Below are 23188 nucleotides of genomic sequence, written 5' to 3'. Positions count from 1 at the left end.
TACTAATGTCAGAACAAAAGTAAACGAAAGTGTCGATCTGTCTATCTGTTACCTTTTCACGTCTGTCTGTTTAACTGATTTTGAGGGGTACAGAGATAACTTGCATCCGGGACATCAATCAATCGGGAAAATCAAAGAGTTCCCACGAGACTTAAAAAAATCTTAAATCCATTCAGACGAAGTCGCGAGCTTCACCTAGTTCTTTATAAGTAGTGAAAATTGGAAAAATTACTTTTCGTGAAAAATCGCCTGTGAAATTACTTTGAAGGAAAATCAAAATTTTAAAGTACCTAGCTGCAATGCCCTTGCGCGGGGGCTGTGCGGGGCGTCCCGCGTCTCCACCCTGATTGCCATCTCGACCTGTCGCGAACTATACCTACCTATGTAAAATAATGCTATCCTATTTAAAAATTATATTAATAACTTGAGTGTTTGTACATTAAAAAACAAAAACTTAATATCACCCGGGTCACAGCTGAAAATCAGCCCCGCATTTTGTGCGTATTAACGCATATGATGCAGGACATTAGGCTGAGCTGTACACCCATTTGGCCACCCCAAATGGGTGTCACAGATGAAAACGTTACATTTGTGTATTTTGTTTTTATCTGTGACACTAACAACAGGTAAATGTATTTTCTTTCTTTAATTTTTTTATTAAGTAAGTAAATAAATATTCTATTATTCATGATTGCAATCACAAAGTGCAATGATGTGGGATGCGACTCGTACTCCCACCGGCTTCTCCCACCAGTGGTGCAAGGGGAATTCGTATTTACCCGTACACCCACTGCGTTAGGGTAGGAATTCAAGCTCGCTTTTTATCATCATTTCGTTCAAAAGGTTAACTTTGCTTGACCTTTAGATAAATAATTATAGTCTGTGTGGGCGCTCCTTTGTTTTATCCCATTCATTGACTTAACGTGATCTCTGTGTAATTTTACTCCAGATTTTCTTTGAGCTTTAGTTTATATTTTTATTATGTAATATTTATTTTTAGACGTGGATTTACAGAAAAAACTCAAATTCAAATTCAAATAATTTATTCAAAATAGGTAATAAATAAATTACTCTTTTTGATTGTCAGTTGTTGGATTTGTAAGATATAGTGGTGATAATTATTATGCAAACTTAAAACTAAAGCTACGAGGGTTCCAAACGCGCCAGGTCTCTCTAATTAACTTCCTGGAGAATTATATTTAACCTCCCCATTCCTGGTTCTTTTTTGTTTAAGTAAATGTTTGTCATTATCTCAACCAGAGAGTTTGTCATTATCTAAATCAGAGCCTCAATAGCTGAATCGGTAAAGGAGTGGACTGAAAACCGAAAGGTTGACGATTCAAACCCCGCCCGTTGCACTATTGTCGTACCTACTCCTAGCACAAGCTTGACGCTTAGTTGGAGAGGAAAGGGGAATGTTAGTCATTTAACATGGCTAATATTCTTTAAAAAAAAAAAACATCGCTGCGCCGCACCGCCCGGCCCACTCCGCTCAGACTAGATCTCCTCTCAGATTGAAAACTGTTTAGAGACCATAGTCCATCACGCTGGCCAAATCCATCACGCATAGTCCAATAAGTCTATTAACGAAAGTACGTATTGGCAGACTTCAAATACCTTCAGATACCCATGCTGGGTATTTGAAGTCTGCCCGGGATCGAACCTCGGACACCTAGAATAGGAAGCTAAAATATTAACCACCGTTTTTTTAAAACTATGTATATTACTTACTAGCTTTTAACTACATATTATATTCATGTAAATAATCACGTGGATGCATTGCTCCGTAGTCCGTTGGTGCATGATTGAACAAACAAACACACTTTCGCATTTATTTGTATGCATACGTCAATCATCATTAACATTGACCATTATTGAAATAGAATCCTCAAGCGATCTCAACAAACGTGTATTCTATCTAAATCCACACAATCCGCTTCCCAGGGCTTCTTTGCTTCGTAAAAGACTTGACTAAACCGCAGTGGTAAGCCGTTCGGGCGCTTAAAATTGTAATACGATTATTCTCCGCGTAGGCTTCCCCTTAATTGGAATTTTAAAAGGGAAATGACCACTTTTTACCCGACTGCGGCAAAGCCTACAGGAGGGTTATTTGTTTGACCTGTATCCATGTATGTCAATTCCTAAGTCCGCTTATTTACTGTGTAGTCAGAAGGTTAGACCTTTAGACGTTATCAATGCTTCGAGCTTCAAATTGCGGTGTTATTATTAAGACAAATTATTTAAACATATTATTTTAACAGGATTCCTAGGCATGCGATGACAACTTGAAAGTGTTCGAAGAAGATACGCTTTCTAGAACTGTATGATTCCATTTATCGGGCCTAGCAAAGAACTTGATCTTAATTTTTGATATCAGTACTTTTAATGGCCGAAACTTTTTGATAGGAAATTGCCCTTATCATTCACATGAAATGTTTTTGTTTGGTTGTTTTACGCGATTTTAATGTCTATCCAATTACAGTAGACTTTAATCACATAAAAAAGAAAATTCTAAAAAATAGGTACATTAGCGGATTTTGCATGCACAGCGATGAGAGGCTGATAAAACTGAGACTTGCTCTTATAAATCGCATTTCATATACTTAATTCTAATATGACCAATCAGTATATTACACTGAACTACCCTGTGAGTTAAGAGGAATTTGTTCGTAGGCCCGTGTTACTCTGAAACAACACATTTTTACACAACTCTGGCAAGCTACAAAACACTGATAGTTGTTTGTAGAACGTATCTTTAAAATTTCATTGAGTTTAATGGGTTGATGGAATGGAAATGAGAACGAAATAGGCATATTTATTTGTATGAAGACCACTGGGAAGCGCGCTAGGGAAACTTCTCTTAAATAAAATAAAATAAAATAAAATAAAATTGATTTATTTCAGGTTAACATACCCATAATAACAACGTTAAAATTAATAAAAGTAAAATACCAATACATAAAATAATTAATAAATAAAAGTAAAATTAAATATCTAGTACCTTCTCTCCGGTATTGGTACTGGAACATGTCTTTCACAGCAATGCCGAAGATAAGGACAGTCGAGTCGGGCTGCAATCATCTGCAGAATGGTGTTGGGGCTGTCCCGCACTCTGCGCACTAACGACGCGCACCGCTTGCGTACAGTAGTGTAGTATAGAAGCAGTCGATGCGCGCGTCCGCAAACATGCTTGAGGCGCTGCAGAATCGGGGCAACCCCATCAACATTAAGAAAAAGAAAAAAGAATAATCTTCAAGGTTGACTAATTAACGTAGATGCTTTCATACAATGCTATAAAGCCTGTTGCGCAATCGGCAAGTAGAAAATTGCAGTCATTGCACAGTGTCAGCTAGACGCAGTGGCGAGGCCGTTTCAATTCAACATAGTGACAAAATTGATCGCTATCCGTCCGTGTCAATGTCACGGATAAAGGCACACTGTTTATATACGTACTTTTAAAGGCTATGTGAATTAGTTGTTCGAGCAATGTGTGTTGTGAGTTGTGATCTAGGTACAACAGGGAAACACGGACATTGACGAAACAAATGACATCCGTACTGCAAGAGGCACAACGAGCGGCCATGCTCGCTATACCAAACCGTGTACCAAATACCGTACATCGATGGTGCCAAACACCATATTACGTAAAAGAACGGAACCAACTGACATTATTTTGAAAGAGTTCAAGTCGAAATGGAGATGGGCAGGACATGGCTGTAGGATCACAGATGAGTGATGACCGATGGGTTTGCTACTTGAATAGTGACCATGTATATACAGGGTGTAACCAGAACGCTAGCAAAAACTTAGCATATCGAGCCTGTTATGGAAGAACATCGTAACCGACAGAATTCACGTTTTTCGTTTTTTGAACGTAACGTGTAGGTAAAATAATTTAAAACCTAATGCAAAGACTTTTAGGCTTATATTTGCATAAATGGCAAAATTACAACTGAAAATTAATTATATCGTAAACGACAAAAGTAAAACTTTTACAAATTTGAAACGAAACATTTATCGTTACCGACTTATCGTAAGTAACGATTGTCGCTTACGATAAAATATTATAGTTTTGAATTGTACCCAAAATCTGCTTGTCTTTTGTTATAATATTATTTGTATATTGTTTATACTAATTCTTAATGATTTCTATTTATTTAAATGAAGTAATATTCAGGTAATTAGCATTTAAATTTAATTAATAATATTATAAGAATATTAAAAACACTAATTATTTATGAAAAGAAAATTAAAATAATAAAATTAGAACTGTTGTGTAACAACAAAACGTGCGCCGTACTGTTCAAGTTTGAATTTGACTTCGATATTGTGATGATAAATCGACGGTGTGTGGATATTCTATTATTTATAAATTAAAAAGTACCGTGATTGTTTGAACTGTAGAACCATGAGTAGGTATCAGTGTTACTGAATTAAGTGTTGCAAGTATTCTTGTTCTTCTAATACTTTGGGGTAGGGTTTTGGGGCAGGTTCTTGTGTACCCTGTATCACTTTGACCGTCTCCGATCCATTGTGTTCGTCTCTACTTACATTTCCTTGTCAAATCCTGTGGCCGCCAGATACAGCAGCACTTTTTTGACTGGAATTGAAGTAGCATCCTCAGGGTATACGATTTGTTTCCCTAGGTGAATGCTACGTTTATGAATTAGAGCAGGGCAGTAGCAGACTATGTGCAACGGAATGCAGTCTCGTGGCACTGTCTGCAGATGTCCGAGCCCTGAGCTTAAGGTTGCAGGTTAAGTGTATCATAACAGCAGTAGGTTAGAAGGGTAAGCTGAACCAGGCTCTTACAAATGTCGCAAACTGGCTCTGGGCCAATCTGTCGTTCTTTGCGCCTGATTTAGCCAGAATGTCTGCATTTTCATTGCCAACTATTCCAGCATGCCCTGGTACCCAGCGTAGGACCAACCTGTTGTATTGGGCCAGGGTGTATAATGTGTCTCTGCAGTTTTCAACCAGCCTTGAGTTAACCACCTCAGAAGACAGAGATGGTAGAGCTGCCTGGCTGTCCTAATGTATATATATCGTTTTATTGACGTTGCTGTTTTGCAGGATGGGCAACACAAGTTATTATAGCGTATTGGAAAATGGATGCGTAAGCATCCAGGTTACGATACAGTTTGACCCTGGGCTTTTCTCCATAAATTCCATAGCCTACGTCCTTACCTGACTTTGAGCCATCGGACTGCCCGATGGCCAAGTGATTTTGTTGCTTAATCATTCCTCTATATCTGGGATTTTCACACGATAGGACCTCTGGAAGTTATATTTTGGGACCATCATGTCTGACAGCATTCCTAAAATAGGGATCTTGGGCACTGAGTTCTGCAAGTCCCTCAGTGCAGTTGCAAGTATTAAGTAAAAGTAATATTTTTGACCTAAAGAGATCGTCAAGCTAATTTATAAATGGTGTAGGGAAGTGTTACCCCTGTTTGAAGATTTATGTCAGTATGTTTAATTAGAAAGCCATCCGCGTGAGTATAGATTTTTAAAAATGCCGTGGGAATTCTTTGATTTTCTGAAACCCTACCTTATGTCACTCTCCAGATCTTTAACTACCTATATCCATGCAAAAAATCAAATTGATCTGTTGTTTCATTGCGGCGTAATTGAACGAAAAACCAGCAAATTAACAAACAAACACACTTTCGCATTTACAATATCCAACCAAGCTAAGATCAGTTTGCTTCCAATGCTTCAGCGTTCACCTAAAAAAATTGTCCTTAATTATGGATTTTATACTCCTACTGAAATACAATGTGTGGATCTGAGCTTTTTAATAAGATCATGGCAAAGTCGACAGCGCCTCCAGTTACTTATGGCAGCATATTCAGCAAAAATACGTATTGCCAGACCTAAGTATATAGATTTGAAAAAAATGTGTGACAAAGGTATAATTCCTGCATAATATCACAGGAATGTTTGGTGGCGCGCTCTTAGAAAGGCGGGCTTTGTCCAGCAATGGACGCAAACAGGCTGATGGATTGGATTGGATACACAGGTCTATCTTATCTTACCTTATGGTGGCAATACCAAAGACGTACTACCGGAGGAAAGCAATGACGAATGATCGAGTATGAAAGTTAATTAAAATTGTTTATAAAGAATAAAAATAGATTTATGTGTATGTTTTCGTTTTATTGTGGGTAGAGAGAGGACTTATAGGAGAGAAAACTTTGCCAAATGCTACAGTTTTTCTTTTAAGTAGCCTAACTAGTATAGAAAAATAATAGCGTAAGTAACGATTTTTGAAAAAAACATAGATATCATGAACTGTTATTTTATCGTAAGTGACAAAAATGCTCTTAACTCTTAACTTTTAACTCTTTTTGTAATAATTCGATTAGTTACATGCAGAGAATTACGTACACTGCAATATATACAAAAATTGGGGACATATAAGTAATACATAAAAAGTAATCAAAAAAATACCTCTCCTGTAAAATTTCATTATTGTCGCTTACGATGTTCTTCCATAACAGGCTCGATATTATTATACTATCTAAACCATCCAATACCATTAACCATGTGCCCCATTTAGTAGTTTTAGTGATTTAGTATTTTGCAAACCCGCAATGTATAGCGTTAAAAACTGGGGTCAACGCCCCACCTACGACGTGGCATTGACTCCGAACGGCCCACTTACACAACGTTCGTTGACCTCTAGCGTCAGTCAAATGTTTTATTTGCAATATATCGCGAACTTTTACAAAATATAGGATATTTTAAAAAAATATTGTTTTTTTAGGGTTCCATACCCTACAAGGAACCCTTATAGTAGAAAGAATTTTTTTTTCTCGTCTACTCCATTGTGAGGTATCGTGGAATAGGTCTTTTAAAAAGACTGTGGGTGTGGGAACATTGTTTCGATTTCTAGATTCGTTTGTAAAATATGATGTTTCAAACTGCAAATTTTTATTAAAGTCCAAACCACCCCCCCCCCCCCCCCCCCCATCAGCCAAATGGTTGTATATAGGAACGTGAAAAACTCCAGCAGTAGTATATATTTTATTTATATTTAATTAATTATTATTATTTATATATTAATATTATTTATATTAATTTTAAGTAATCTCTTTTGGCCTTCTGTTATACCTAGATTTAAATTTAAATGTATTTACGCTGTTGATTACTTTCAAATAAACAAAATAAAAAATAAAATAAAATATAATCAATTTTAAAGAAAAACTATCATGGCTAAGTTCAAGTGGCATGGGTTCACAGGTTAAGGAGTTATATCTGTTTTTCGAGGATTGTGACTACGGAACCCCACACTGTGCGTGGCCCGCTACGGTTTTTTTGTGGTATATCAGCCCCCCGATTGTGTAACAATAACCATTTCACCGCTATCGCAATCGTCAAGAAATTCTGCCCTTTGATTGGCTGTGAAAAAATGTAAACAGCGAATCAACCTATCAAAGGGCAGAATTTTTTGACGATTAAAGTACTATCACTACAGTACTATCACCTATCTTTGTTTTTGCTACCGTTCTGGTTACACCCTGTATAGTACGCGACAGGTGAGTTCGTGGCGAGTTCTGATCATGACAATGTAGCTGTCGAAGGTCGAGGCTATGCTTGCTGATGTTGATTGTGACTCTGAAGAGTGTACGTTAACACTGGGATTGGTGAATACTGGCACTGATTCTGAGCACAACCTAATTTTAGAGTATTCGCATGCTCTTCTTACTAATGTAATATGAAAAGGACAGACACAGTTTGACAGTTCTAAATTTAATTTTTAGATGGTAAAACCGTGATTTTAGCGCGCAGTCGCGAACCTACTGTTTAAATTTATATTGGGGCCGATTCTCTAGGCGGTTTTCTAATTTTAAAATGTCTAATATTAGACTTAGAAAGGTGTGTTATTCTGAAAACCCACTTAAATGACAGGTCTAACCTAAAATTGAATTTGACAGCACTAAACTATTCAATTTAGATTTTAAAGAGCAAAAGTTATTCTGTTGCACGAACTAAATGCCTAAATTAAGAAACGTCAACCTAAAATTTTCTAAAATTAGAGTGGACCTCGCGAGGTGCCCACTAAATTTAAAGAGTCTGCTTAAATGGCAAAATGGACGTGTTTTGAAAGAAATATTTTTATTTGAGTTTAGAATTGTTATATTTAAGATAAAAAAAGTATCTTTTAAGTGTTTTAATTTAATTTAAACTTTATAAAATGGAAATATACGTGGTTTCTCTGGCTCGTCGTTAATTCACAAAAAATAATTAGGTTGGTTATCTACTTTGTTGTCTAAGAGTATCAGACACCTCCACAGACATCCTGGCGGCTTCAGCAAGGCAAACCTAAGATCCTTAAGTCTCCTTATTTCTTAACTAGCAAGTGGCAGCTGTTCGAAAATCCTGTGGGACTAGGATACTTTTCTGTAGGTACTTAGCTTACCTACCTACCTAATAAAAGTAGCCTATAAGTATATCCTTCACTAGTATGTGTCCTTGTGAAAAATCTCTGTGCCCAACTAGGTTAGATGCATAAAGGAACATACCCAGAGACAAAAACTTGCATAGGTAGCTACCTAAATATTAGTGTGAACATAAATCTTTGCCAATTAGGTATGCCAAGGTAAAACTTGATGCCTTGTTATCATTATCAATGAGATTAATTCCTACTACCTACTACTTATTGCTAAACATATCAAAAATAAAGCAGAATAAGTGTGGTGGTAGAGTAGGTACTTATAATAAAGTTTAAGTTCTAAAATCTTAATGAGTTCACCTAAAGGTTTATTTATAGGCTAAATTAACAGATTTTACATTTAGTTATGTCTTATACTTACATACCCCTAGTATTGAACTAAGTACTTGAGTAGTACCCAGTTACTTCTTTATTTTCAACTCAGTAGATACCTGCTTGAAAGACTACCTATTACATGCATAAGTAGGTACTTATACTAGCTACAGTAAAGTATAGATAACTACAACTAACTGACATAGCCTGGGTTCACTTTAATCATCTGATAAGTTTTAGTTGAGAAGTACCTAGTAGATACATCTTGTAATTCCTAAACATATCATGATAGGATCTTGTTGAGTTTACCTATATAGGTATACCCATACCCATATGGGTATACCTATATAGGTATACCCATACCCATATGGGTATCACATTTCAGGTTAACTAGCTGACCTGCCTGAGTTGTACCTGCCCCAGCTTTGTTCGGGTGGAATAAGTACCTATGTAAGTATCTGAAAATTATGTCGTAGTGGTCTATATAGGTACTTAAAGTAAACGTTCCTTACATGCAAATTCTCAAGTTTTTAAACTCAGCAGCTTAATAAATTACTAGACTCAGGAGTCAGCAGCTTATATGCTGATGTCAGTCAGTCAGTTTATATTTTTACATTTACATAATATGTACAGAAGAGAGAGAGAAAAGCTAGGACTTCTCCATAACATCCTCAAAATGTGTGAAGTCTGCCAATCCGCACTTGGTCAGTGTGGTAGATTATGGCCAAAACACCTTATTCGGAGAGGTGACCCGTGCTCAGTAGTAGTGACCCGGCGATGGATTGATAATGATGATGATGATGATGATGTACTGACCTAGCTACCTGCCTTTAGGTCACAAGAAGTATATAGGGTACTTCTAGTACCTAAAGTGATCCTATAATGGTTCCTTTTGAGGTATGGAACCCATAGTTAGAAGAGAAATAACGTCAAAAAATAATTTGATTTCTTTTATCTTTTCTAGATCTATTTTATTGAAAACGGACTAAAGTTTTCTACACATTCCTATAATTCTACAAATTAATACAGAAATCTATAGACTCAACCTTTATTTAGTTTGAAATCTATAGATCTCTGACTTTGCATAGACTTAAGATACTGATAAAAGAGACAGAGTTATATCATTGGCATAAATCTGTCTCGTTTTAACTGAAACTTACGTCAGAGCAAAGTCAAAGTATGCTCTCTATACATATCTGTGCTTAAAGTATTATGTTTTAACTATGTCTAGTCTGAGCTAATTCAAAGTATAAGTACTCTATAGATTTTAGCCAAAGAATATGCAAACCTCAAAAAATGATTTTATAATTGTTATGGTGAAGACTGCATTGAAATTGATATAAATAGGGACTGAAAACTAATTTTGAACTATTTATACCTATAGATTATAAATTTCATTTTTCAGGTAGTACTAGTACAACTAAGTCATACTACAGCTGCTCAGTATGATGAAGGCAAGAATTTCCTAACAAAAGCAAGAAAACTTCAATCAGATACTTAATTAACAATTACTTTTATTAAATAAAATAATAAAATATATACATATGTTTCATTCTGTACTGTACATAATTAATATTTATTTCAATAACATTTAAATAAAAATTAAGTTTAGGAAACAACTGTTCATTTTTGGTAGATGAGTGACGGAACATCTTTTTAACTCGCAGACTCCATATACTTGGTTTCATGAAATGGGCTGAAATAAAAATTATCAACGTTGAAAGTTTGTTATGATGATGTGTTGAAAGGTGTACCTAATGTATCCTACACTTCAATTTTTTGCTATGCATACTAGCTGTTTACTATGCAATTAAGCATCACTTTCTTTAACGGTGAACCAAACCATTGTGAGGAAACCTAAATGCCTGAGAGTTCTCCATAGTGTTCTCAAAGGTGTGTGAAATCTGTCAATGTGCACTCGGCCAGAGTGGTGGACAATGGCCAAACTCTTCCCGTTTTGAGAGGAGTCCCCTGCTCAGTAGTCAGCCGCCAATGAGTTGATCGTGTGATGATACTAACTGTTGCCTGTAATTATTATTTTTATGTAGGTATGCTACACTTCCATTTTTTGCTATATTATAATATGTACTAGCTGTTTAATAAGCAATTAAGTATCACTTTCTTTAACCGTGAAGGAAAACATTGTGAGGAAACCTACATGCCTGAGAGTTCTCCATAGTGTTCTCAAAGGTGTGTGAAGTCTGTCAATCTGCACTTGGACAGAGTGGTGGACTATGGCCAAACTACATTTTGAGAGGTGAGCTGGCAATGAGTTGATCATTATGATGATACCAGCTGTTACCTGTTATTATTATTATTATACACGTAGGTATATACATTCAATCTTGATCTTGTAGGTACTTTCATGCCTTAAATCACATTACCGCCTTAGTTTGTTGAATTCATAGCAGAATTCATGGATACCTCGTTCCACGTCCTTGCACGCCAGATTTGTAAGTATACCGCCAAGTTTCAGAACTTCCTCGCTGTATATTCCTTTACCTGTATATTCAATGTACTCTGTGGCAGTCAGTTATTTAGGATGATTGCTTTTCATCTGTTTGCATTGATTTCCTAGCAAGAGTTTGACAATTAGGTACCTCGGTGATTTCAAGGTAAGGTAGGTAGGTAAGATTCCAAGCAAAATTCTTTGCTTTTATCTATTTTATGCACATAACCACTATTTTCACAAAGTTTTGTAACAAAAACTAAGATTCTTTAACCACAAAACATAAAGAAATTAGGTTAGAAATTATATTTGCAACAAAAATAATAGATCTGTTTTTTTAACTAGTTTTACGGCTCTGGGTTCTAGCACTTTTGATCAAAGACTTAAGCCTACTTCACACGATAAAATGAACAAAACTTCAATTTTCGACACTTTTATTGTGATTCGACCTAAATAAATCAAGTAAAGTTATTATTTTTGTATTTCAAGTAACATCGTTTGATATTTTTCGCAAAAAATAGTTTTAAGATTAAAGGGGAAAATCAAACACAAATTTAGTGCAGTTCTTGTTATCTTAAATAGCAACACTTACTATTCAATTCAAACGTCATTTTAGACGGCCATTTAGGATGTTTAAATTTAGTTGAAGCAAAAAAGCGAATGCAGTTTAGAAATAGAAATCCTAAAATTAAAGAATCTAAAATTTAGTTTAGGTTTAGGTTAGAGTACAACAGAATTAGCGCCATTGTGCTCTAAAATTTAGAGTCTTTAAATGTGAAAGTCATGTTCCGTTCCTTTTTTAGCATTAGTAAAAAGAAAAGGATGCTCTCTACTCTAAATTTAGTTTAGAGAGAGACTAGAGAATCGGGGCCAATGTTTGCTTTCTTTATGATACCTTCGATTAGAAGCATAAATAATGTACTTAATTTTGGCGTAGTTTTAGTTATAATATCAATACAAATTAGTAGACTAGATATAGGATTACGTGAACGGTCGATTCAACTAGCAAGTCTATTATGTAAAAAAACCGGGCAAGTGCGAGTCAGACTCGCGCACCGAGGGTTCCGTTATCCGTAGTCGGGGATCTTTTTCGACATTTTGCGCGATAAATGCATAAAAATATTTTTTTTTTAGAAATACAGGTAAAGCTGTTTCATATGATACCACTTGGTATCTAACTTTGAAAATTGAAAATACTAATTATTTGTTCATGAACACATTTTAATTTTTTTTGTCATGTAGCCACAAATACACGCTTTTCGGATTTATTCCTTTTCTTGTTCCTTTATTCCTAGACCTACCTACCTGCCAAATTTCATGATTCTAGGTCAACGGGAAGTACCTACCGTATGGTTTTCTTGACAGACACGACATACAGACAGACAACGAAGTGATCCTATAGGGGTTCCTTTTTTTCTTTTGAGGTACGGAACCCTAAAAACTGCTTAGATTTACAATATAACAACTTTTTTCTATAAATTAGAGGACATAAATTTACAACGAAACAGCGAATATTCAGTTCACAGCAATTTAGTAGGTACCTAGTTTACTTCATAACCGGTAGCGAACAACTGTCGACCCGGAATCGTTGGCTATAGAAATGCTTCAAATAACACCAATATAACTTGAGCTTCATACTCCTCGAGAAGTTTTACATGTTACATGTTATGTTTAAATTAATACACGGTAATATAGTCCGTATTTTCTATGCAAGAAGGATTACTACAGCGCGCGCTTTTAATAGAAATTTTGCTTTGTATCAGATTGTATCATGTAACCAGCAAAGACGGAAGGCCTTTACAAATTGGCGCGTTTCGCGCTGAACTATTTCTGAATTTAATCCTATTGAACACATTATTATTATAGTTAGTTACATCGAAATTTGAAACAATTTATCTATCAACGTCTTTTTATATAGAAAAAAACTGACTGATTGATATAATGTCTTTAACTAGTTATAATATCCATGCAAAAAATCACGTCAATCCGTTGCTCCGTTGCAGCCAGATTTAAAGGACAATCTAACAAACACTTTTTTCAGATTGATTATAATATGGGTAGTTATAGACCCGTTCACTATGTCTTGTCCCCTGCCGTCATGTTGGCACCATTGCGTTGTTTGCTTTGTTCCTTAGAAATTAGGGTTCATTATTGTGTGCTTTGCAATGGTGCCAACATTACGTCAGAGGACAAGTTATAGAGAACGGTCTGTAGTGATTATAGGTTTAAGTCCCGCAAATTGCTATTGCGCTGGAACCATGTCTCATTAACATCGAAATGACGTCATTTTGACGTCAGCTGAAATAAAAATATACCATCAGCTCGAAACTTCAGTCTAGTGCTGACGTCACTAAAATGGCGGCCACGCGTATTAGCAATTTGCGGGACTTATAGATGATAGATACCTAAATTAAATCCTCCCATCTCACGCGCTTCGTTCCAGGTCATTGAACTTGTAAATCCTAAAGCAGATCCACAAAGGACTGTAGGTATTGCTACCTACTATATGATATTAGGTGCAAGTTGCAACGGTTTGGAAGCTCAGCATAGGTCAACGACTTGCCGACTAATGCACATCACAATGACGTGTTTAGTTACACAACTATGTATAGTACGCGACAGCTCGTGATGGCAATCAACAATCAACAAAACAATCGACAAAACCACTTAGGTACCACTCATTATTTAAGTTTGTTTATACCTACTTACTGTATGCACAAGATGAATAAATTAGTTTTCTTTCTTCCTAATAAGTTTCACGGGTTCAAATATTAACATACCTACAAATCTTGAGCCCATGTAACTTTTTATTTTTATTTTATTCAGATACAATTAGCCCTTGACTGCAATCTCACCTGGTGGCAAGTGATGATGCAGTCAAAGATGGAAGTGGGCTAACCTGGAAGGGGTATGGCAGTTTTTATTAAAACCATACTCCTCTGGTTTCTACACGGCATCGTACCGGAACGCTAAATCGCTTGGCGGCACGGTTTTTCCGGTAGGGTGGTAACTAGCCACGGCCGAAGCCACCAGACACACTTCTCTTGAAGCAAGTGATATTTTAATTGTTACGAGAATTAAGCTAGTTACAAAATCATGTACCCAGCCAATATGACAGAACATAAAAGTGACAGTTATTACGCTTTCTAGATACGGAAATTTGAATGGTGCCGCAACAAAAGGCGGCATTACACCTCAATTACATGGAAAACGGGCGCGCGTGAGCCGTCTCATAATTGACTCAAAGTGATCCAACGAAAGCGAAACTAATGTATCTTACGTGATACGTCGGGTTTCAATATTCATTCCAATTAGCTTCCAATCTATCTGTATCTAATAAGATATAGGTACTTTATTTTTAATCTGACATTTTGTAAGGGGCTTTTATAGATAATCTATATGCCAGTTCCATCGTTACAAACTACATTAAAATCAAAGTACATAATGAAACCTAAAACTATATCAATGATGTATGAGAGGAGAGAATCACTACCTAACAAATTTATACACTTTCATTGCCGAAATGCCGAAATGAGGTTTGTTCAAAATACAGTTAAAAATACCAATATTCAAAGCTGTACTTAAAAAGAAAGACTTATAATTTTACAGAAGGAGCAAAAAACTGAATGAAAGCTTTTTTTCTTGGGTCTCTCTCTACACACACGCGTTAGCATCGCATTTGTATATATTGAAACTATCTGGATCTGTATTATCTCGAGGCTGTGTTAATGTAAGATTTTCCTTTGCAGGATCGGAACCAGTGAAGAGGGAGACAAGGGGTCAGACGACGTTGCCAGGGTACCGCCACATTGTCACATCACAATTAAATGCACAAGAGAGGTAAGCTCTTAACATTATTCAGACCAAGAAGAAACTTAATTTTGTGTTCCATTATAAAGTTTTGGTTTTTATCCTGTACCCAATTTTTATACGACTGCCCAAAAAAGAGTGTACTGTTTTCAGAGTTCATGTATGTAGAGATTTCTCTGTTCCACCATAACTTCTAAATGTCTTAACAGATTTGGATGTATGGGGTATCGTTAGAATTCTTATATCATCTCGAATGTCACTGAAATTAAAAAAAATATTAAATAAGTCGCGTTTTTTTGGTAAACTCCTCCACGTCCAAGAATTCCGACGAAAGCAAAACTTGCGCTCACTTCGCGTTGCCACTCGACATCTGAACAACCCAACGCGTGTTGACGCGCTTTAACGCTCGACAAGTGCTTCCTTCTGAACTCAGTATATAAGCATTAAGCATACATTAGGAGACAGCAGATTTGTAGAGCACTGTCTCGGTCGTTGAGACTGACAAAGCGTCATGGGTATGAGTGACAGAGACAACGCTGTACAAAGATGAAAGAGAAGGCAATCGGGGAGGGAACACCCCGCACAGCCCCCTCGCTATCCTGGTGCGGGCGAGCGCGTGTGACGTGCGGGTGTTTTTTTTTTAAAATTAGATAGGTACAAGTTAGCCCTTGACTGCAATCTCACCTGATGGTAAGTGATGATGCAGTCTAAGATGATAGCGGGCTAACCTGGAAGGGGTATGACAGTTTTTATTAAACCCATACCCCTTTGGTTTCTACACGGCATCGTACCGGAACGCTAAATCGCTTGACGGCACGGCTTTGCCGGTAGGGTGGTAATTTGCCACGGCCGAAGCCTCCCACCAAACCAGACCAGAAATTTAGAAATTATAAAATTCCAAACCCCTGGCCCTGCCAGGAATCTAACCCGGGACCTCCCACTAATAAGACCACAGCGCTCACCATTGCACCAGGGAGGTCGTCAAATGGTGTGCGCGGCGACCGCCTGCCTCATAGCCCAACTGCCATCTCAATCTGTCGCGGACTATAGATTGCCTTTTAATCTTCATCGGTCTTTGCATTCCTCCCAACTCAATGCAGAGGCAAATCCCTCACAGGCGCAGACCTCGACCGATGTATGGCCCCGTGTCGCACGTCCGTCCGTGACCTATTTCTGACACACGAGTAACTATGCATTTTTCCTGATCTCTTTTAAATCCATTTGATGTCCTACTTTACAGTTGAAAGAAATTCTTTGCGCTTAAATCATTAGGGATCTAAATCTTAAACTAGGTCTCTAGACTCTAGAGAGAAGTTTTTACATTTATTCAAGCTATAAATGTTGAGATTTTATAAGATCTACATGGAGTTTGTTTGGTCGTCGAGCACGGTCCACGTGGACATGTACTTATAATAAAACCGTAAATCTGAGACTATACATAGCTGTAAATTTACTAGGAATCAACGCAAAGATGAAGCCACGTAATAGTTTATTGAGAAGCTGATCCGCCCCGGTTTCCTTAGGGTGGAATTTCTGACAACCTTTTCTTAGTGGGCGTCTACATTATGGAGAAAACCAAGATCAAAAGTCCCAAGTTGTTGGTGTACCTTGATATTATGTCAGTTAGGTAGTTTATCCTTTTATATCATGTATAAATATATGAAATAGGTATCTACGAATGAAAATGTTCATGTTTACCTATAGCTAGAGCTACCTACATTTTCACTCTCGTATTCGTCACACGAAAATGAGAAAGGATTTTTGAATCTCTGTCTATAGACGTTTTTTAATATCAGATAGTTCCCAGCTTCCCTTTTCCAGCCAATTCCAAAGGGCACGCAGATTGCAAAGTAGCTACAACAATGGCATAGGGTAGTTAATAAAGGGGGTGGTGCATAGGGAGTCTTTAGAGTGGCGTCTACCCTTGAAGTGGTAATGATTCCTTTTAATCTTGCGATATCTACGCAGCTTGTTAGTTTATTAAAAGGCAAAATGGAAGGTTGAAACATGAAACCTTCCTTCGTCCCTAAGGTTCTGTTTCCACCAAAGTGGAGATGTATTTAAGTATACCAATAAAATTATTGATAGATAAGGATGTGATCAATTAAATATTAGATCCATTCTACATAATGTAATATGTCATCACTAATATGCCAGTGATGACATATGGATCCGAGACATGGTCGCTAACTATGGGCCTCATAAGAATGCTCAGAGTCACACAGCGGGCGATGGAGAGAGCTATGTCTGGAGTTTCTCTACGTGATCAAATCAGGAATGAGGAGATCCGTAGGAGAACTAGAGTAACCGACATCGCTCAACGGGTTGCAAAGCTGAAGTGGCAATGGGCAGGGCACATAGTTCGTACAACCGATAGACGTTGGGGCCCCAAGGTGCTGGAATGGCGACCTCGCACCGGAAGACGCAGCGTTGGAAGACCCCCCACAAGGTGGACGGACGACATCAGACGAGTCGCAAGGAGCCGCTGGATCCAGGCGGCGCAAGACCGTGGTGTGTGGAAGTCCCTACAAGAGACCTATGCCCAGCAGTGGACGTCTATTGATTGATGATGATGATGAATCACTAATCTTTAGAGCCTCGATAGCTCAACGGTTAAAGGAGCGGACTGAAAACCAAAAGGTCACCGTTCTAACCCCACCCGTTGCACTATTGTCGTATCTACCTATTCCTAGCACAAGCTTAACGCTTAATTGGAGGGGAAAGGGGAATATTAGTCAGCATTATGAACTTGGCTAATATTCTTTAAAAAAAACCTGATTGGTCTGCTAATACATATTATCCTCTCATCTCCGCTTTAGTGGATATCGGACCGGGCCTTATGTAGGCAAAATTAAATAAGTATGCTTATCGTGATATTCGTGATTTGAATATTGATCCGTCAAAGCGATTACTTTATTAAAGTTATAATATTATGGTAATGAGCTTTACACATTCATAGTATAAATTGCTACCTCCCTTCCGTTTCCGTGGTCGAGTAAAAGTGAAACCGCGCGGTCAAAACCCATTAAAAAGTACCAGGCAATCATAACGCACAGGTAGTAATCAACACCATAGCGTAATTGAAGTGAAACTCTCTATCCGCAGATTGCAGGCTTCAACGGCTTGTCCGAGGCGGTGAGGCGGTTAGATTTCTCCTCCGCCGTCCGCGACGTCCGCAGGTTCAATTACATCTGCGCGCTGTTAGAGCTGCTACTGGGGGGACAGAAGCTGACTAACTTGCCGGGGGCAGCACAGAAACTACTGTTGTCTATGCTTGAGCAGCTGGCTGATCAAGGTATATCTTCTCTATATTTAAAAATGAATCGCTGAATGTGTTGCTGATCGCAAATCTCGAAAACAGCTGAACCGATTTCGCTAATTCTTTTTTCATAATATTCCTTGAAGTACGAGGATGGTTCTTACGGAGAGAAAAATTTAAAAAAAATCCTGAAAAATAATCGACTGTTAGGCGGTACGAAGTTCGCCGGGGCAGCTAGTCTTCCATAATTATCTATCCAAGATTCCAAGCCTAGTGGTTGAAACGTGGCCGCCTATTCGGGGGTTAAATCCCGGGAACGCACCTCTAACTTTTCGGAGTTGTGTTTTCGGTGTAAATATCACTTGTTTCGGTGAAGGAAAACATCATGTTCTCAAAGATGTGTGAAGTCTGCCATTCCACGCTTGGCCAGCGTGGCGGAATATGGCCTAAACCCTTCTGATAATGAGAGGAGACCCGTGTTCAATAGTGGGCTGGTGTTGGATTGATAATAATGATTAAAAATAGTAGGAAAATAATTTTGTGCGTGTAATCTTTCCGCAAGAAAAACTAAACGCGGAGGATTCCATTTTTGAAATATCCATGTGTAAATTACAAAAATATAGAGCTCTCACTGCCGTACTCAGAATCGCTTAATCGTTACTTAAGTTTAGTTAAAACGAGACAGAGCTATATCTCTCACATAAATCTGTCTCGTTTTAACTGAATCTTAAGTAACGATTAGCGACTCTGAGTGCGGCTGTTAATCTATGTCACTAACTACTTGGTAGTATTCTAAAACACCTTGATAACAGATGGCGGTCTCAAAACAGCTGTTTTGTTTGACGACCATTTTAAATACAGGCGGAAGTAAGGCAATAATCTTACTTCCGTCTGAAAGATCTGAGACACACTCAAGTCGCGCCTAAGAAGTTATACTTTTTCTGGCAGTTAACTCGGTCAGCATAATATTAGTCTGGCCATTCAACAAGGTAACGCAGGTTGTTTAGATGATATTTTTGGTTTGTAATATTATAAGTACCTATTTATTTGAAAACTAGAGGATCCCCGCGACTTCGTCCGTATGGATTTAGGTTTTTAAAATCCCGTGGGAACTCTTTATTTTACGGGCTAAAAATTAGTCCTTCCCCGGGATGCAAGCTATCTCTGTAACAAGTTTCGTCAAAATCGGTTGAACGGATGGGCCGTTAAAAGCTAGCAGACAGACAGACAGACAAACAGGCAGATACATTTTCGGTTTTATAATATTAGTATGGATTTAGTTCCTTTAAAAATATGTTTAGACTTTCTTCTTATTCGCAGTTGCACAATCAAAACAGAATCTTAATGCGCTTCGAGCGCTGCTAGTAGCTTTATCCGCTTTACGAGAAGCAGAGCGACGAGCGTGCTGGGGCAGACCGCTGGGGTCCCGCGCTTTGTGGGGACACCACGACCACGCCATCGCTAGGATAAACCACATCGCTAATAGCATTCGAATACAGGAGGTAAGTGGAACTACTTGCATGTTCTGTTCTCCTAGTACTTGCTGAACTTATTAAGTCTTAACTTAACAGGAGTTAATGAGTTGGACGCCATGACAACCTCCCTGGCGCAGTGGTAAGCGCTGTGGTCTTATTAGTGGGAGGTCCCGGGTTCGATTCCTGGCAGGGATTTGGAATTTTATAATTTCTAAATTTCTGGTCTGGTCTGGTGGGAGACCTCGGCCGTGGCTAGGCAAAGCCGTGCCGCCAAGCGATTTAGCGTTCCGGTACGATGCCGTGTAGAAACCAAGGGTGTATGGGTTTAATAAAAACTGCTATACTCCTTCCAGGTTAGCCTGCTCCCACCTTAGACTGCATCGTCACTTACCATCAGGTGAGATTGCAGTCAAAGGCTAACTTGTATCTGAATTTAAAAAAAAAAACAAATACCAGGGCAGCATAATTACGCAGAAACTAAAATGAAATTCAAAATAACTGCGCTTCTCTACTGGATCCAGCACAATGGGTCCTGCGATTTATAGGTACATACGTCTACCACCATCATAACACTCCCAGACCCTCGGCAACCTGGGCGGTCTACTTGGCTTCTGGAGTGAGCTTGGATGGCTGGAGTGAAGACTTCAGCGGGGAGGGGCAATACACGCACAACAGACGGAAACGTTTAAGTACGGAAACCAGCCCAGAGAGAGAAGAAGGAGAAGCAGAAGAACACTCCCAGAATCAAAAAGGAATCAAACCACTGGATCTACACATTCTAATTTGTACTTCCGCGACCCATTGATGTACGAGGAATCTACCCCTCATTGACTTATTATAGTAGGGTATATCATATCACTGCTACCCCTCTTAATTCATTAAATGGCCTATTGGCACAGATTTGTTGTCAGATGTCTTCTTATATGATAAGTAATAGGCAAGTATTTTAATTAGTTGGTAACCCAAATTCAGTTTTCATGAGCCTATAAAAACAGTTTTAAATAATTCACGCTCAGGACCTTTAAACTAGTCCGTTGAGGATACTCAGTCATTAGGTATTCCGTTCCACAACTTTGTCATGCAAATATTAGATCGTAATAAACATAGCGCTTTTTAGGTTACACTTGTTTTTAAAGAGACTTACAAGGTAGTATCTAAGTCACATGAGTAGATAGATCTAAGTGCTTGTCTAAAATTTCTAAGGCGAGACCATTTTAGATTCTTCTTCTTCTTTCTTACCTCATTCCACGATTTTAGATTCTCCTTCTTTAGATTTCTTATTTCGATTGGTTTTTGTTGAACTGATTAGGCGTCAATGTTGCCTTCATGAAACATCTAGCTAAGCTGGAGTGCTATCTGTGAAATCGTTATTTTGTTTCAGCCGGGACCAGAAGTAGTGCCTAAACTTCACGATTTGCCTGAGGAGTGCATCAGGGAGATCATGTTGAGGATATCGGACCACAGGGATTTAGATGTAAGTATATTATGGTATACTATGTTGCCCGTCTACTGTTGACTTTGTTTAGAAAGTAAGAAGACGATACGATGTTAAAGGAATAACAAATATTAAACAGTTCTGGCAAGCCTGCCTTGGCAATGGAAAATCCAACTGCATAAGAATTTTTTTTTAGTCAGCGTCATCAGCGTGGCCAGTAATGGCGTCGGTGTGTTCAGAGCAGCGCGTATGGCGCGAGCTCGTCAGCTTCCACTTCACACAGCAGCAGATAGACTCCCTGCACAAAGGCGACGACACCAAGGACGTAGACTGGAAGAAGGTCTTCCACCAACTGCGGAAGTGAGTAGACACATCAGTATGGCCAGTGCGGCGCGTCGGTGTGTTCAGAGCAGCGCGTATGGCGCGAGCTCGTCAGCTTCCACTTCACACAGCAGCAGATAAACTCCCTGCACAAAGGCGACGACACCAAGGACGTAGACTGGAAGGTCTTCCACCAACTGCGGAAGTGAGTAGACACATCAGTATGGCCAGTGCGGCGCGTCGGTGTGTTCTAAGCAGCGCGTGTGGCGCGAGCTCGTCAGCTTCCACTTTACACAGCAGCAGATAGACTCCCTGCACAAAGGCGACGACACCAAGGACGTAGACTGGAAGAAGGTCTTCCACCAACTGCGGAAGTGAGTAGACACGTCAGTATGGCCAGTGCGGCGCGTCGGTGTGTTCTGAGCAGCGCGTGTGGCGCGCGCTCGTCAGCTTCCACTTTACACAGCAGCAGATAGACTCCCTGCACAAAGGCGACGACACCAAGGACGTAGACTGGAAGAAGGTCTTCCACCAACTGCGGAAGTGAGTAGACACGTCAGTATGGCCAGTGCGGCGCGTCGGTGTGTTCTGAGCAGCGCGTGTGGCGCGCGCTCGTCAGCTTCCACTTCACACAGCAGCAGATAGACTCCCTGCACAAAGGCGACGACACCAAGGACGTGGACTGGAAGAAGGTCTTTCACCAGCTGCGGAAGTGAATATAGAAAAATCAGTATGGCCAGTGCAGTGTCAGTACTGAGGCGAAAACTTAAGACAAAGTTAAAACGAGACAGCAACTCGGTCCCGTATTAACGGAACAGCTGAGATTTATAGAGCGCCTCAAAGCCTCAGGCTGTCCCATTTTAGCTCGTAAAGTTTGACAAAATCAAAGTACGCTCTGTAGGTATTTGATGCTTTTGACGTTTTCTGTATCAGCAACGGCCATGCCTCAGATCTTGAGGAAGAAACTAAAAAAAATTGTTATTTTTATTAAATGTCTGCTCAATTTGTCGTGTCCCAGGTTGTACGGCCTGCGCGAGGACGCTCAGTACGCGGAGACGCTGTCCTTGTGCCGACACTGCAAGTGCCTGTTCTGGCGATCGCTCGGGCACCCCTGCATAGCTGATCAGGTGATCATCAAGTTATATATAGTTATATATAGATTGCCCATTTTTCTTAGGAGCTTTGGGCCCCCCCTAATATAATTGTTATGTCACCATGGTTTTAATTTTATTTTGTAGACAAATAATTAACTCTTTATATTCTGCTAACGATTTCTATTTATTCACCCTGGTTACAAAGAAATCTTATTTTTTATATTGCTGATATTGAGGTTATATTTAATGAATACTTCTTCAAAATAAATGCATGTTTACGATTCTAACTGTAATTGTGGATATTTTCAATAATAGAGTGAAAAAAAGTCGTTATAAAACATAATCGTAAAAAAATAACACATTAAAAAAAATTAATTTAAGTTTTGACACGACGCCACAAAAGAGCGTTCACGGGCGATCTCCTTTGTTAATAATAATGCAGCGTTGGTAAATCCTCCATTAGAGACAGGATCGTCATCATCGTTATCATGCGATAGACTCCACAGCTGGACATAGGTCTATTGTATGGACTTCCACACTGCACTGTCTTGCGCCGCTCGAATCCAGCGACTCCC

General features: G+C 38.7%; 1 protein-coding gene across 1 annotated transcript in view; it reads left to right on the top strand.

Annotated features, from left to right (window-relative positions):
- LOC117988430 (F-box only protein 32) overlaps positions 1 to 23188 on the top strand; it is a 33997-nt gene that overhangs the window by 7152 nt on the left and 3657 nt on the right. The window contains exons 3-8 of the mRNA XM_034975576.2: positions 14969 to 15059; positions 18135 to 18324; positions 19609 to 19790; positions 21145 to 21237; positions 21395 to 21558; positions 22538 to 22646. Of these exons, the coding sequence (XP_034831467.1) occupies positions 14969 to 15059; positions 18135 to 18324; positions 19609 to 19790; positions 21145 to 21237; positions 21395 to 21558; positions 22538 to 22646 (829 nt within the window). The remainder of the gene's footprint in view (positions 1 to 14968; positions 15060 to 18134; positions 18325 to 19608; positions 19791 to 21144; positions 21238 to 21394; positions 21559 to 22537; positions 22647 to 23188) is intronic.

The sequence above is a fragment of the Maniola hyperantus genome, chromosome 14, assembly GCF_902806685.2.
Source record: "Maniola hyperantus chromosome 14, iAphHyp1.2, whole genome shotgun sequence".
In the NCBI taxonomy this organism is placed as follows: domain Eukaryota; kingdom Metazoa; phylum Arthropoda; class Insecta; order Lepidoptera; family Nymphalidae; genus Maniola; species Maniola hyperantus.
This window is presented reverse-complemented; position numbering and strand designations above follow the sequence as displayed.